Source organism: Epinephelus lanceolatus, chromosome 11, assembly GCF_041903045.1.
Source record: "Epinephelus lanceolatus isolate andai-2023 chromosome 11, ASM4190304v1, whole genome shotgun sequence".
NCBI lineage: Eukaryota > Metazoa > Chordata > Actinopteri > Perciformes > Serranidae > Epinephelus > Epinephelus lanceolatus.
Genome location: NC_135744.1, coordinates 32,459,917 through 32,473,697, shown reverse-complemented (window position 1 = coordinate 32,473,697; position 13,781 = coordinate 32,459,917). Strand labels below are relative to the sequence as shown.

Sequence of the window (13,781 nt, the reverse complement as noted above, 5' to 3'; positions counted from 1 at the left end):
TTTTTTGTCACATTTTTATGACATACTATACAATGACTTTTCTATCACATTTTTATGACATACTATCATATGACTTTTTTGTCACATTTTATAACATACTAAACAATGACTTTTTATTACATGTTCATGACATTCTATACTGTGACTTTTTATCACATTTTATTAAGACATGCTATATTATGACTTCTTTTATCACATCTTTATGACATAGTATACTAATTTTATTATCACATTTTGATGGCATCGTATATTAGGATTATTTTTTTTACATTTTTTATGACATACTACACCACGACTTTTTAATCACATTTTTATAACATACTATACTATGACTTTTTTTTAATCACATTTTTATGACATACTATACTACAATGTTTTTGTCACATTTTTATGACATACTATACCATGACTTTTTAATCAAATTTTTGTGGCATACTATACAATGACTTTTTTGTATCACATTTTTATAACATACTATACTATGACTTTTTTTTATCACATTATTATGACATACTATACTATGACTTTTCTATCACATTTTTATGACATACTATACAATGACTTTTCTATCACATTTTTTATGACATACTATACTATGACTTTTTTTGTCACGTTTTTATGACATATTATACTATGACTTTTTATTACATGTTTATGACATTCTATGCTGTGACTTTTTATCACATATTTTTAAGACATGCTATATTATGACTTCTTTTATCACATCTTTATGACATAGTGTACTATGACTTTATTATCACATTTTTATGACATAGTATACTAGGATTTTTTATTAATTTTTATTAATAATTTAATTTAATAATTTTTTTTATGACATACTACACCACAACTTTTTAATCACATTTTTGTAACATACTACAGTTTGACTTTTTTTTCACATTTTTATGACATACTATACTATTATGGTTTTATCACATTTTTATGACATACTATACTATGACTTCTTTATGACATTTTTTATGACACCTATACTATGACTTTTTTATCACATTTTTATGACATACTATACTATGATTTCTTTATGACATTTTTTATGACATACTACACCACGACTTTTTAATCACATTTTTATAACATACTATACTATGACTTTTTTTTAATCACATTTTTATGACATACTATACTACAATGTTTTTGTCACATTTTTATGACATACTATACCATGACTTTTTAATCAAATTTTTGTGGCATACTATACAATGACTTTTTTGTATCACATTTTTATAACATACTATACTATGACTTTTTTTTATCACATTATTATGACATACTATACTATGACTTTTCTATCACATTTTTATGACATACTATACAATGACTTTTCTATCACATTTTTTATGACATTCTATACTATGACTTTTTTTGTCACATTTTTATGACATATTATACTATGACTTTTTATTACATGTTTATGACATTCTATGCTGTGACTTTTTATCACATATTTTTAAGACATGCTATATTATGACTTCTTTTATCACATCTTTATGACATAGTGTACTATGACTTTATTATCACATTTTTATGACATAGTATACTAGGATTTTTTATTAATTTTTATTAATAATTTAATTTAATAATTTTTTTATGACATACTACACCACAACTTTTTAATCACATTTTTGTAACATACTACAGTTTGACTTTTTTTTCACATTTTTATGACATACTATACTATTATGGTTTTATCACATTTTTATGACATACTATACTATGACTTCTTTATGACATTTTTTATGACACCTATACTATGACTTTTTTATCACATTTTTATGACATACTATACTATGATTTCTTTATGACATTTTTTATGACACCTATACTATGACTTTTTTATCACATTTTTATGACATACTATACTATGATTTCTTTATGACATTTTTTATGACACCTATACTATGACTTTATTTATCACTTTTTTAAATGAGATACTATACTATGACTTTTTATTAAGTTTTACATTCTATACTGTCATTTTTTATCACATTTTTTTTAAGACATGCTATACTATGACTTTCCTATCACATTTTTATGACATAGTATATTATGATTTTTTATTACATTTTTTATGACATACTATACCATGACTTTTTAATCACATTTTTTAATAACATACTATACTATGACTTTTTTTATCATATTTTTATGACATCCTATACTGTGACTTTTCTATCACATTATTATGACATATTATACTATATCTTTTTAATCACATTTTTATGACATACTACAGTTTGACTTTTTTATCGCATTTTTTAATAACATACTATACTATGACTTTTTTATCACATTTTTATGACGTCCTATACTGTGACATTTCTATCACATTATTATGACATATTATACTATACTTTTTTTTTATCACATTTTTAATATCATACTTTACTATGATTTTTTGATTACATTTTAATGACATACTATACCATGACTTTTTTCAACACTTTTTTTATGACATCCTATACTATGACTTTTTTTTGTCACATTTTTTTATAACATACTATACTGTGACTTTTTTCACATTTTTCATAACATTCTATGCTAAGACTTTTTTAATGACATTTTTATGACATACTATACTATGACTTCTTTTTATCACTTTTTTATGACATACTATACTATGACTTTTTAATCATATTTTTAAGACATAGTATACTATGACTTTTTTATTATATTTTTATGACATACTATACTATGACTTTTTTATCATATTTTGGACGACATACTATACTATGAGTTTTTATCATATTTTGGACCTCATACTGTACTATGACTTTTTTATCATATTTTGGACCTCATACTGTACTATGACATTTTTATCATATTTTGGACCTCACACTGTACTATGACTTTTTTTTATCATATTTTGGACCTCATACTATACTATGACCTTTTTATCATATTTTGGACATCATACTATACTATTACTTTTTTATCATATTTTGGACCTCATACTATACTATGACTTTTTATCGTATTTTGGACGACATACTATACTATGACTTTTTATCATATTTTGGACAACATACTATACTATGATTTTTTATCATATTTTGGACCTCATACTGTACTATGACCTTTTTATCATATTTTGGACCTCATACTATACTATGACTTTTTATCGTATTTTGGACGACATACTATACTATGACTTTTTGATCATATTTTGGACAACATACTATACTATGAGTTTTTATCATATTTTGGACCTCATACTGTACTATGACTTTTTTATCATATTTTGGACCTCATACTATACTATGACATTTTTATCATATTTTGGACGACATACTATAGTATGACTTTTTTATTATATTTTGGACGACATACTATACTATGACCTTTTCATCATATTTTGGACCTCATACTATACTATGACTTTTTATCATATTTTGGACAACATACTATACTATGACTTTTTATCATATTTTGGACAACATACTATACTATGACTTTTTTATCATATTTTGGACGACATACTATACTATGAGTTTTTATCATATTTTGGACCTCATACTGTACTATGACTTTTTTATCACATTTTGGACGTCATACTATACTATTACCTTTTTATCACATTTTAGACATCATACTATACTATGACTTTTTATCATATTTTGGACGTCATACTATACTATGACCTTTTTATCACATTTTAGACAACATACTATACTATGCCTTTTTATCATAGTTTGGACGTCATACTATACTATGACCTTTTTATCATATTTTGGACGTCATTCTATAGTCATACTTATCATAGTATAGTATGACCTCCAAATTATGATAAAAAGGTCATAGTATAGTATGACGTCCAAAATATGATAAAAAAAAGTCATAGTATAGTATGTCGTCAAAAATATGATAAAAAAGTCATAGTATAGTATGTCGTCCAAAATACGATAAAAAGTCATAGTATAGTATGACGTCCAAAATATGATAAAAAGGTCATAGTATAGAATGTTGTCTAACATGTGATAAAAAGGTAATAGTATTGTATGACATAAAAAAAAAGTCATATTATAGTATGACACCCAAAATATGATAAAAAGGTCATAGTATAGTATGAGGTCCAAAATATGATGAAAAGGTCATAGTTTAGTATGAGGTCCAAAATATGATAAAAAAGTCATAGTATAGTATGAGGTCCAAAATATGATAAAAAAGTCATAGTATCATATGTCGTCCAAAATACGATAAAAAAATTCATAGTATAGTATGAGGTCCAAAATATGATAAAAAGGTCATAGTATATTGTGAGGTCCAAAAAATAATAAAAAAGTCATATTATAGTATGACACCCAAAATATGATAAAAAAGTCATAGTATAGTATGAGGTCCAAAATATGATGAAAAGGTCATAGTTTAGTATGACGTCCAAAATATGATAAAAAAGTCATCGTATAGTATGAGGTCCAAAATATGATAAAAAAGTCATAGTATAGTATGTCGTCCAAAATATGATAAAAAAAAGTCATAGTATAGTATGACGTCCAAAATATGATAAAAAGTCATAGTATAGTATGTTGTCTAAAATGTGATAAAAAGGTAATAATATAGTATGACGTCCAACACATGATAAAAAAGTTATAGTATAGTATGACGTCCAAAATGTCATAAAAAGTCATAGTATTGAATGTTGTCTAAAATGTGATAAAAAGGTCATAGTAGGTTATGAGGTCCAAAATATGATAAAACAGTCAAAGTATAGTATGTCATCCAAAATATGATAAAAAGGTCATAGTAAAGTATGACGTCCAAAATATGATAAAAAGTCATACTATAGTATGTTGTCTAAAATGTGATAAAAAGGTAATAGTATAGTATGACGTCCAACATATGACAAAAAGTCATACTATAGTATGTTGTCTAAAATGTGATAAAAAGGTAATAGTATAGTATGACATCCAACATATGACAAAAAAGTCATAGTGTAGTATGATGTCCAAAATATGATAAAAAGGTCAGTATAGTATGACGTCCAAAATATGATAAAACAGTCATAGTATAGTATGTCATCCAAAATATGATAAAAAGTCATATTATAGTATGTTGTCTATCATGCGATAAAAAGGTCATAGTATAGTATGACGTCCAAAATATGATAAAAGGTCATAGTATAGTATGAGGTCCAAAATATGATAAAAAGGTCATAGTATAGTATGTCGCCCAAAATATGATAAGAAGTCATAGTATAGTATGACGTCCAAAATATGATAAAAAGGTCATAGTATAGTATGACGTCCAAAATATGATCAAAAAGTCATAGTATAGTATGAGGTCCAAAATATGATAAAAAAAAAGTCATAGTATAGTATGAGGTCCAAAATATGATAAAAAGGTCATAGTTTAGTATGAGGTCCAAAATATGATAAAAAAGTCATAGTATCATATGTCGTCCAAAATATGATAAAAAAGTCATAGTATAGTATGACGTCCAAAATATGATAAAAAGTCATAGTATAGTATGTTGTCTAAAATGTGATAAAAAGGTAATAATATAGTATGACGTCCAATACATGATAAAAAAGTTATAGTATAGTATGACGTCCAAAATGTCATAAAAAGTCATAGTATTGAATGTTGTCTAAAATGTGATAAAAAGGTCATAGTAGGTTATGAGGTCCAACATATGATAAAACAGTCAAAGTATAGTATGTCATCCAAAATATGATAAAAAGGTCATAGTAAAGTATGACGTCCAAAATATGATAAAAAGTCATAGTATAGTATGTGGTCCAAAATATGACAAAAAAGTCATAGTATAGTATGAGGTCCAAAATATGATAAAAAGGTCATGGTATAGTATGACGTCCAAAATATGATAAAACAGTCATAGTATAGTATGTCATCCAAAATATGATAAAAAGTCATATTATAGTATGTTGTCTAACATGCGATAAAAAGGTAATAGTATAGTATGAGGTCCAAAATATGATAAAAAAGTCATAGTATAGTATGAGGTCCAAAATATGATGAAAAACTCATAGTATAGTATGTCGTCCAAAATATGATCAAAAAGTCATAGTATAGTATGAGGTCTCATATGAGGTCTCTGTTGACCTCCCCCTGCTGCCCTGCCACACCCATCTCAGCGCACCTCGGTCTGCCAAACTACCAAACTGAGTGCGCCTCGGGTTGCGCTGCTTGAAACTAGCTCTGCGCGGGGTTCACCACCCTGCGCTGCGCCCGGAAACTAGAGCCCTCAATGTGAACTTTTTTATGGCATACTGTAATATTTCTTTTTATATCAAATTTTATATGACAGAATATACTATAACTTCTTTTTGATATTGTTTTAGTTTGTTAATGGCTATGGTGACTCTCTGTAAGAAAATATCACACTTGCCTACAACTTAAGTTATCATCATGCAATTGGACACATTTTCACATACTTTGACTCTGTAAAAAGACATATATGGCCCGATCTTTCATATGCATAGTCACTTTTTTTTCCAGTTTGGTTTACAGATGTCTGCTTATTGTAACAATGGTGTTTCTTTATTCACTTGAGATAATAACCACACACAAAATGTCATATTCTTGTAGATTGGATATACACTGAAAATAAAGTCTAGGTATGTAATTTTACACAGGAAGTCAAAGAAATAGGGGGGTTGACCAACATCCCAGGCCAGATTTGATGTTGCGATCGCTCAGTACAGCAGCTTTTCTAACAGAACCATCAGCAATGTCCCACTGATTTATCCTGTTGCTTTCCTCTTCCTCCTCCTCCTCCCAGGGCAAGTCTTTTGTGAAGGATGCATTGCGGTGCATGGCACTGGGACTGCGGCAGCGCTTCAGCTGTGTGAGCCGCAGGTGCTCAGCGGTAAAGGAGATGGTGTTCTCGCTGCAGAGAGAGTGCTACTCCAAACACCAGCTCTGCCTGGTGCTACGAGACCACATTGATACCATGGGCAGCCTGGTCCAGTTCCACCTGATGTTTCCCTCAGGGTGAGACACACACACACACACACACACACACACACACACACACACACACACACACAGAGAAACAAATACTACTACTACTTTAAAGGAAGAGTATGCAACTTTTGAAAGAAGGTAGATCACAATCTTCTTCTCACAAATGAAAACTTGAATTAATAAACAATAAAATGCCTCATTAATCAATTTAATACACTCAGGGGTTTTTCCTGCTACAGGCTTACATATGGCTTCTGGTGGCTAACATTAGCTAGTGTTAGCAACTTCACACAGATAGGCTAATGCTGTTTTAAGGGCATTACAGGTTTAGTCCGCTGACTTTATGAATCTGCTCTACTTTGGTTCATGTTATACTACATTTTTGCATTTCACAGATAAATATTTAAAAGTGAAACACGAAATAAATGGCATCCCTCACCAGGAGCTGTTGCTGATTTGTGCTTGTGAGCCCACTGGCCTTTTTCACGTAAGGGATTTTGATATATCACAGAAAGGGTGTGAAAAGGGTGTGAATAATAAAAACAAAAAATTATGATGGCTAAAATTTCATTCAGCTCTTCAGTTTCAGGGTCCTGGTATTGCACACGCTGGTAACACCTGTACTTTTCCTTCTATGAGAAGTCAAAATATTTGCTATCTTATTTTCTTGAATATACCACAAGTCTGAGTTTAACAGCAGGTCATTCTTTCTTTTGTGTGCATGTCCTACCAGACCGTACGTGGAGCTGATGAACTTCCTGTTGAAGTGTGGAGACGAGGTCAGATTGTGGGTCAGTCGGCGGCTGCGCAGGCAGTGTGAGCAACACTGGGGGCCGCTGTGCAGCAGCTTCGGTAGTACCTGCACTCTCAGCCTAACGGACCTTCCACAGCAAACCACAGCCACACCACCCACTGTGCCCTGGCCTGTTTCCGCTCAAGAAACCCTGCAGCAGCCAACCACAGCAGCCGAACCAGAGGACAGGAGCAGGCTCAGTCAGATTGACAACACGACTGAATCTGGTCTGTCCGAGAAATCCAATGTTACAGCTTCATAGAAAGACCGGCCAGTTACACAGGGGTGCAGACAGGGTACACAAAGATACAAAGATCATGCACTTATTACTGTTGTATTAGGAGTAGAATTAATTGTATTGCTGGTGAAAGCAATGCAACATAACCTGTTTAATCTGTTGGGTATTTGTGTTATATTAATATTTTTCTTTACATTTGACTTTGTACAAGGATGAAAACCAATTATCTACCTCACTTCAACATCACTGTAAACCACAGTGGCTGTATCCTTCAGCAAAGGGCATGGACACACACAAGTAAACACTACAGGGAATAGCTCAAGTGCAGCTGATGGCTCAGAGTCAATATACTACCTATTTAAATCTGTTTTTGTATTTATGAGGATTGTGATATTATGCACCATATAGCTGACACGCTATCAAATGTTATTTTGTAGACAGTCAGGGAGCAGTCTGCAGGGAGGGAAGCACTCTTTGGTTGTGACGTGTTATAAATGTGTATTTCAGATGTTCTACTTGAACGATTCAAGTTCATACAGACCCCAGATTTCAAGCTATGTTTTGTAAGTTTTTATTTAAATGAATCTAAAAGTACATTTGTAAGCATTTTGATTGAATTTAAATAAACTACAATGATGTCTCTGGACAGAGAGAAGTGTGTTATTTAGTCAGTCCATTACAAACTAATGGTACAGCATCTCTAATGGGGATAAATATTGGGTATCCTGACATCTGCTGGCGCAACTGTGACAATGCATCACAACAACATATCCCTCAGTATGTTGGAAATATTCAATTTTATTCTAACAAACATTAATCAACATTCACACACAGTCTATCGACAGAGTGCACGCCTTTCACAGGATGATTAAGAGATTAGTTTTCTGGACGTCCAGTTGGAAGGAAGAAAGGCACAAGGTAAACTCGTTAACAGCTGTAACAGCAGCATCTTTGAAACATACACACTTAAAGGAATACTTAAACTCCTCAGTGACTATCTGAATATCAATTATTCACCCCGTGTTACGCCGGGTTCACAGAAGAAACGGAAGTGCCGCAGAGCTTCATTCACTGCATGCATGTCTGGCACAGTTTTCTTCTTGAAATTAACGTAACACAGAGTAAGTAATTAATATACAAATGATCATTTGGGGGGGTCAAGTATTCCTTTAACAAAACATCACACAATTTGATAATAAGTAAACAAAGAGAGCGTTATTAAATACTATGGCTTTAAACCCTGGTTAGTTCCGAATGCCAGAAGAAGTATTAAGACCTCAGTATGCTTCAAAGTGCTTTTCTAAAAAAGGGGACGTATAACTGCAGTCGTATTTTCTGCTTCTGGATCGAGGGGTGAAGGGGGCTGATCGTGGACTAACATGTAGGTGCGATGGGTGATTCCTGAGGCCGCTCCAGCCGCAGCTATACCTACTTGAAAAAAAGGCAGTGTATAGCAACCAGGTGGAGGGTTTGACAGCAGGCTTTCCACCCCAGCATCGGGTGTGGCTATTAGCAAAAAGCATATAGACTTGGCTTGTTTGTTTGAAGCATATCAAGGCTTTAAACTTACCACTGTTGTTGCATGAAACTTCATAATGCCAGTTTACCCTTCATACACATTTTATAAACCCGCATGTTATTCAAGCTAAAAATTAGGGTGCCAAACAAGAAGAAAGTTTCCCTTGACAGTGTCTCTGTGCAGCAGTCCAGTCTCTTCCAAGTAGTCCATACCTGCTGCAAGTTCTTGTGGTAACTATCGGCTGAGTGAAATACGTGGAAAACATTGTTCCTGAAGCCTGGGTGCGTCCTTTAGCCAACCAGCTAAATGAAGGGGAAGAGACGTTTCTTAAGGATGTAAAGGACGGTGGCGAGGAAGAGCGCCAGAGCCAGGAAGATGAGCAGCTTGTCTGTCAGCTCCCGCCGGTTGTACTTGAGGATCAGTTTCCTCCCCAGGTGGATGGTTCCTGTCATGCTTTTAAACTCCTCGTTGGTTTCCTGCACCGTCCTGGAGGAGGTGGCTGTGTGAGGAGAAGGAGGTGTAATAAAGGTATAAAATGTTACAAGATGAGTTAAAAAATGTTGACAGGAGATTTAAATGTAAAAGGGTTTTCACAGAGAAAAACATGATTTGATTTTGATTTCATTTGATTTACCTTTTGTACATTACAACATACAAATGTACAAAAAAAAGCACATGGACAAAGTAGAGTCTTTTTGTTTTTACCCAGTGTGCCGATGGTGTCCTCGCTCTGCTTCACCTGTTCAGCCATCATCCTGCTTATAGACATCAGACTTTCTGTGATGCTGCTGCTGGTTTCCACTAGACTTTCTTTAGTCACCTTCCTGAGACAAAAACACACACAGAGCAGCTCAGGTGATGCTTTGTTGCTGTTCTGGGAAACAGCTTAATCTACAATCCAGCAGAGTAGCAGTAATATGATGTTTTATTTGTTGTTTGTTGGAGTCCAAGAAATCTGTTGTTTGTCTGTAAAATAGATTGTATATAAACATGGACAACATGACAGCAAAGCCAAAACACCTCGATCACCCCCTGGTGGCTGGCTGCAATGTAGGTCATAAATCCCACCCCCTCAGTGTTAGTGGATAGGACATGGGCCAAAGTAAAAAATCAAAGTGCACATCAAATACATTTTTCAGAAAGATGGTTTCTGTTATTTTAGACAGATTTTATCATGCTGATGATTGCTCATGTGTGCATGAACAACAACATGGGGCTTTGATGTCATGATTGACAGCTGTGTGTGCCAAATGATGTGCTTGTGGTCAACGGCACTGCTTGTGATTGGTAGGATGGGTGAATGGGCGGGAACTTGAGACCGGCGGATGTCACTTCTGCACAGCCTCTGGCTCCAAATGACATCACCAGCGCAAAATGGCAGCAGCCGTGTCTGGGATATTTTGGCTTCATTTTTGTACGGGGGGAAAGTGGAGATGCGCCGTCCATCTTTGTATACGGTCTAAGGTTTGGTTGCTCAAAGCATCCTGTTTCTACCAGCAGAGCAAAGTCACAACTTAAAATGTTTGCTTTCATTCATGATTCATCTGTTTTTAATAATTTGAGATGTTGAATAAAAAATCAATGAGTCATCACAAATTACCAGAAACCAACATGATATTTTACAATCACATACAAAAGCCATGTTCAGGCAGGAGGAAATATTTCCTCTCCTTCTTAATAAAAGTTGTCATACTGAACAGCATTATAGTCGCTGGCAAATTACTCTAGGTGATTCTGTAACAGATAATGATTCGCTGCAGGTAAACCATGTGACCTTCATAACCGGCTGGCTATGCATTATTTTGAATCATAAAATAATTTACTGTAATGGTTAAGCTGTAATTTAATTTTTAACAAGGACAAACTACTTAAAATATTGATTGATTTTTATTTTCTTAGTTATCACACTGTCCGCTGAGCTGATGCAACTCGGAGATACATGTTTACAATGCCAAGAGTCTCTCCTGACTGGACTCAGATTACAGGAAGACTTAAAAGTTTGCCAAAAACTGTAGGTATGACTCATCATTTTAGCAGCACAGTGGATTCTCAGTAGAATTGTACTGACCTCTGCCTGGTGCTCTGGTTTTCTCCTCTAAGCAGCAGCTCGTCCTTCTCCGTGTTGTCTATGGCTAGTTTACACGCCAGGTTAGCTTTCCTCCATGCTGTCTGGTTACTGGAATCCACAGGGGAAAAAACACAGAAACCAACTCTGAGAACTGTAAATACTGTTTATGATTTCTTCCTCTCATCTGGACAGTTTGTTTAATGATCATGCTGTTTAACCCCATCAGTCCCAAATGTACTACTTGCATTCATCAGCCTCTCAAAGTCTTATTAGCTCTAGAACACAAGATTGAACATTTTATTGAACACAATAAAATACAAGCTACTATTTAAAATATTACTAATAAACCCACTTGAGCAGACAGAGGCACCACCGAAGAGGGATTACAGCCAAACATGACAGCTCATTTTGATGTGTTGACTGAGAGCCAGATACAGATCTCTTTACTCACTTAAACACTGGACTGAACACTAGCATTTAGTGTGATTGACAACTTCAATAAAGTCAAAGATTCAATAGAGAAATGAAGATGACTGCTGCAATTTTCATGTCTGTGTGTTCATTCACACACCTCAGCATTTGTTTTTTCTGGCTCTCTGTTTCCGCCTGAATGGCCAGTCTGTCCATCTCTCTGTCTTGCTCTCTGGCCATCTGCTCCAGATCCTGACAACAACACACCACATGACCACATCGAGTGAAACAGTTTGGATTTTGAGCAGATATCTTTCAGGTCCGACACAGTATGCTTATGATGTGAGGCCTGACCTGTATTCTGAGTCTGAGCAGGTTGAACTTCTCTTTGACCTGAGAGTTGAGCTCCATGAGAGCTGACTGAGGCCCGGGGCAATCCCTGATGTCCTGCGAGTAACACAAACACAAGTGAGCAAAACACTCACTGAAACAAAACACAGAAACACATCGCTAACAACTATTTTGGAATTTATATATTCAGAAAATACAGCTTGACTCGACTCTTCCTGGCTGCTGAGTACACATTGATTACAGGGTTGAAATATAATTAAATAAATAAAATAAAATAAAATATTAATATCAAACCAATAAAGTAATTTAACATTACATGAATATAGTCAAGTGGTGATTGATACATGCATCCATCCATCATTCCTGTAAAAATTAAAAAACAAAAACTGTAGTCTGAAATTTACAAATGAGTAAACACTTCTTTTTAATTATTGATTTTGTTCATATTATTTTTTACACACTAATCATTTACACAATATTATAATAAATAAATTGTATGTAATGTAATTTTTTTTAAAAAGTAACCTTTCATCATAAATATTTAGGCTGCAACTTAATGATCATTTTCTTAATTCATTAAGCTGCAGATTTATCTACTGTCTTAATTAAGCAACTGATCTTTTGGTCTATAAAATGATATAGAAGATAATATAAACATCACAATTTCATACTTGTTTGTTTTGTGTGATTAAAAACACAATATACTCAATTTACTATAAAACAAAAAGGAGCACAATGGCAAACATTACCATTTCAGAAGCTGGGACAAGAACATTTTTGCCATTTTTTGCTTAAAGAAAAGATTTATGATAATTAATCACTGATTAAAATCGTTGCCTAGTAACTGCCTGGCAATTAACTAATCAATTATGAGACTAACTGATCAGCTCTAATAAATACTTTCTCTTTATGTAAACATATAATTAAAAATGTTGTTTATATCTAAGGAGAATCTCTTTACTAACAGAACGTAATTTATTCGCGCATTTTAAACTACATAATTTTTCTAACATAGATTCACTATTTGGTCAAAAGGTCTCGTGTGATGCTTAATAACAGATCAGGTTTAAACACTCGTTTCCAACTGATAACTAATGTCAGACGTCAGATATATAAAACAGAGCGAATAAAACTTTCAACGGAGACTGAAGGAAATACGATGAAACATCGTCACAACAATAATAAACACGTTCCTCTTTCCACTGTGTCTCTTTTAACTGCTTTCATTAAGTGTTAGCTAACGTTAGCTTCATTCGTGTGTTAGCTAGTTTTATGCCTTCTCCGAAACGAAACCGATACCAGCATGAGCAAAAAAAATAAATCAATGGACAAATAACACGTTTTCAGTTCTTACCTGAACGAGAGCCTTAATTTCCAGGTCATATTTTATGATTTCTTGTCCACAAATTCGGACGTGTACATCCGCAGAAGACGCCATGTTTGTTTTTGTACGGCA

At 33.3% G+C, this 13,781-nt stretch overlaps 2 protein-coding genes across 2 annotated transcripts in view; one reads left to right on the top strand and one right to left on the bottom strand.

Annotated features, from left to right (window-relative positions):
- bod1 (biorientation of chromosomes in cell division 1) overlaps positions 1-8,636 on the top strand; it is a 23,582-nt gene extending 14,946 nt beyond the window's left edge. Inside the window, exons 6-7 of the mRNA XM_033646740.2 lie at positions 6,761-6,972; positions 7,679-8,636. Coding sequence (XP_033502631.2) covers positions 6,761-6,972; positions 7,679-8,000 — 534 coding nt within the window. The 3' untranslated portion in view covers positions 8,001-8,636. The remainder of the gene's footprint in view (positions 1-6,760; positions 6,973-7,678) is intronic.
- Positions 8,532-13,781, bottom strand: bnip1b (BCL2 interacting protein 1b). The gene is made up of 6 exons (XM_033642129.2): positions 13,680-13,781; positions 12,329-12,421; positions 12,135-12,226; positions 11,564-11,671; positions 10,201-10,319; positions 8,532-9,994 (listed from the first exon to the last, which is right to left on the bottom strand). The coding sequence occupies exons 1-6, from the start codon at positions 13,761-13,763 to the stop codon at positions 9,798-9,800; spliced, it is 693 nt and encodes a 230-aa protein (XP_033498020.2). The 5' UTR covers positions 13,764-13,781; the 3' UTR covers positions 8,532-9,797.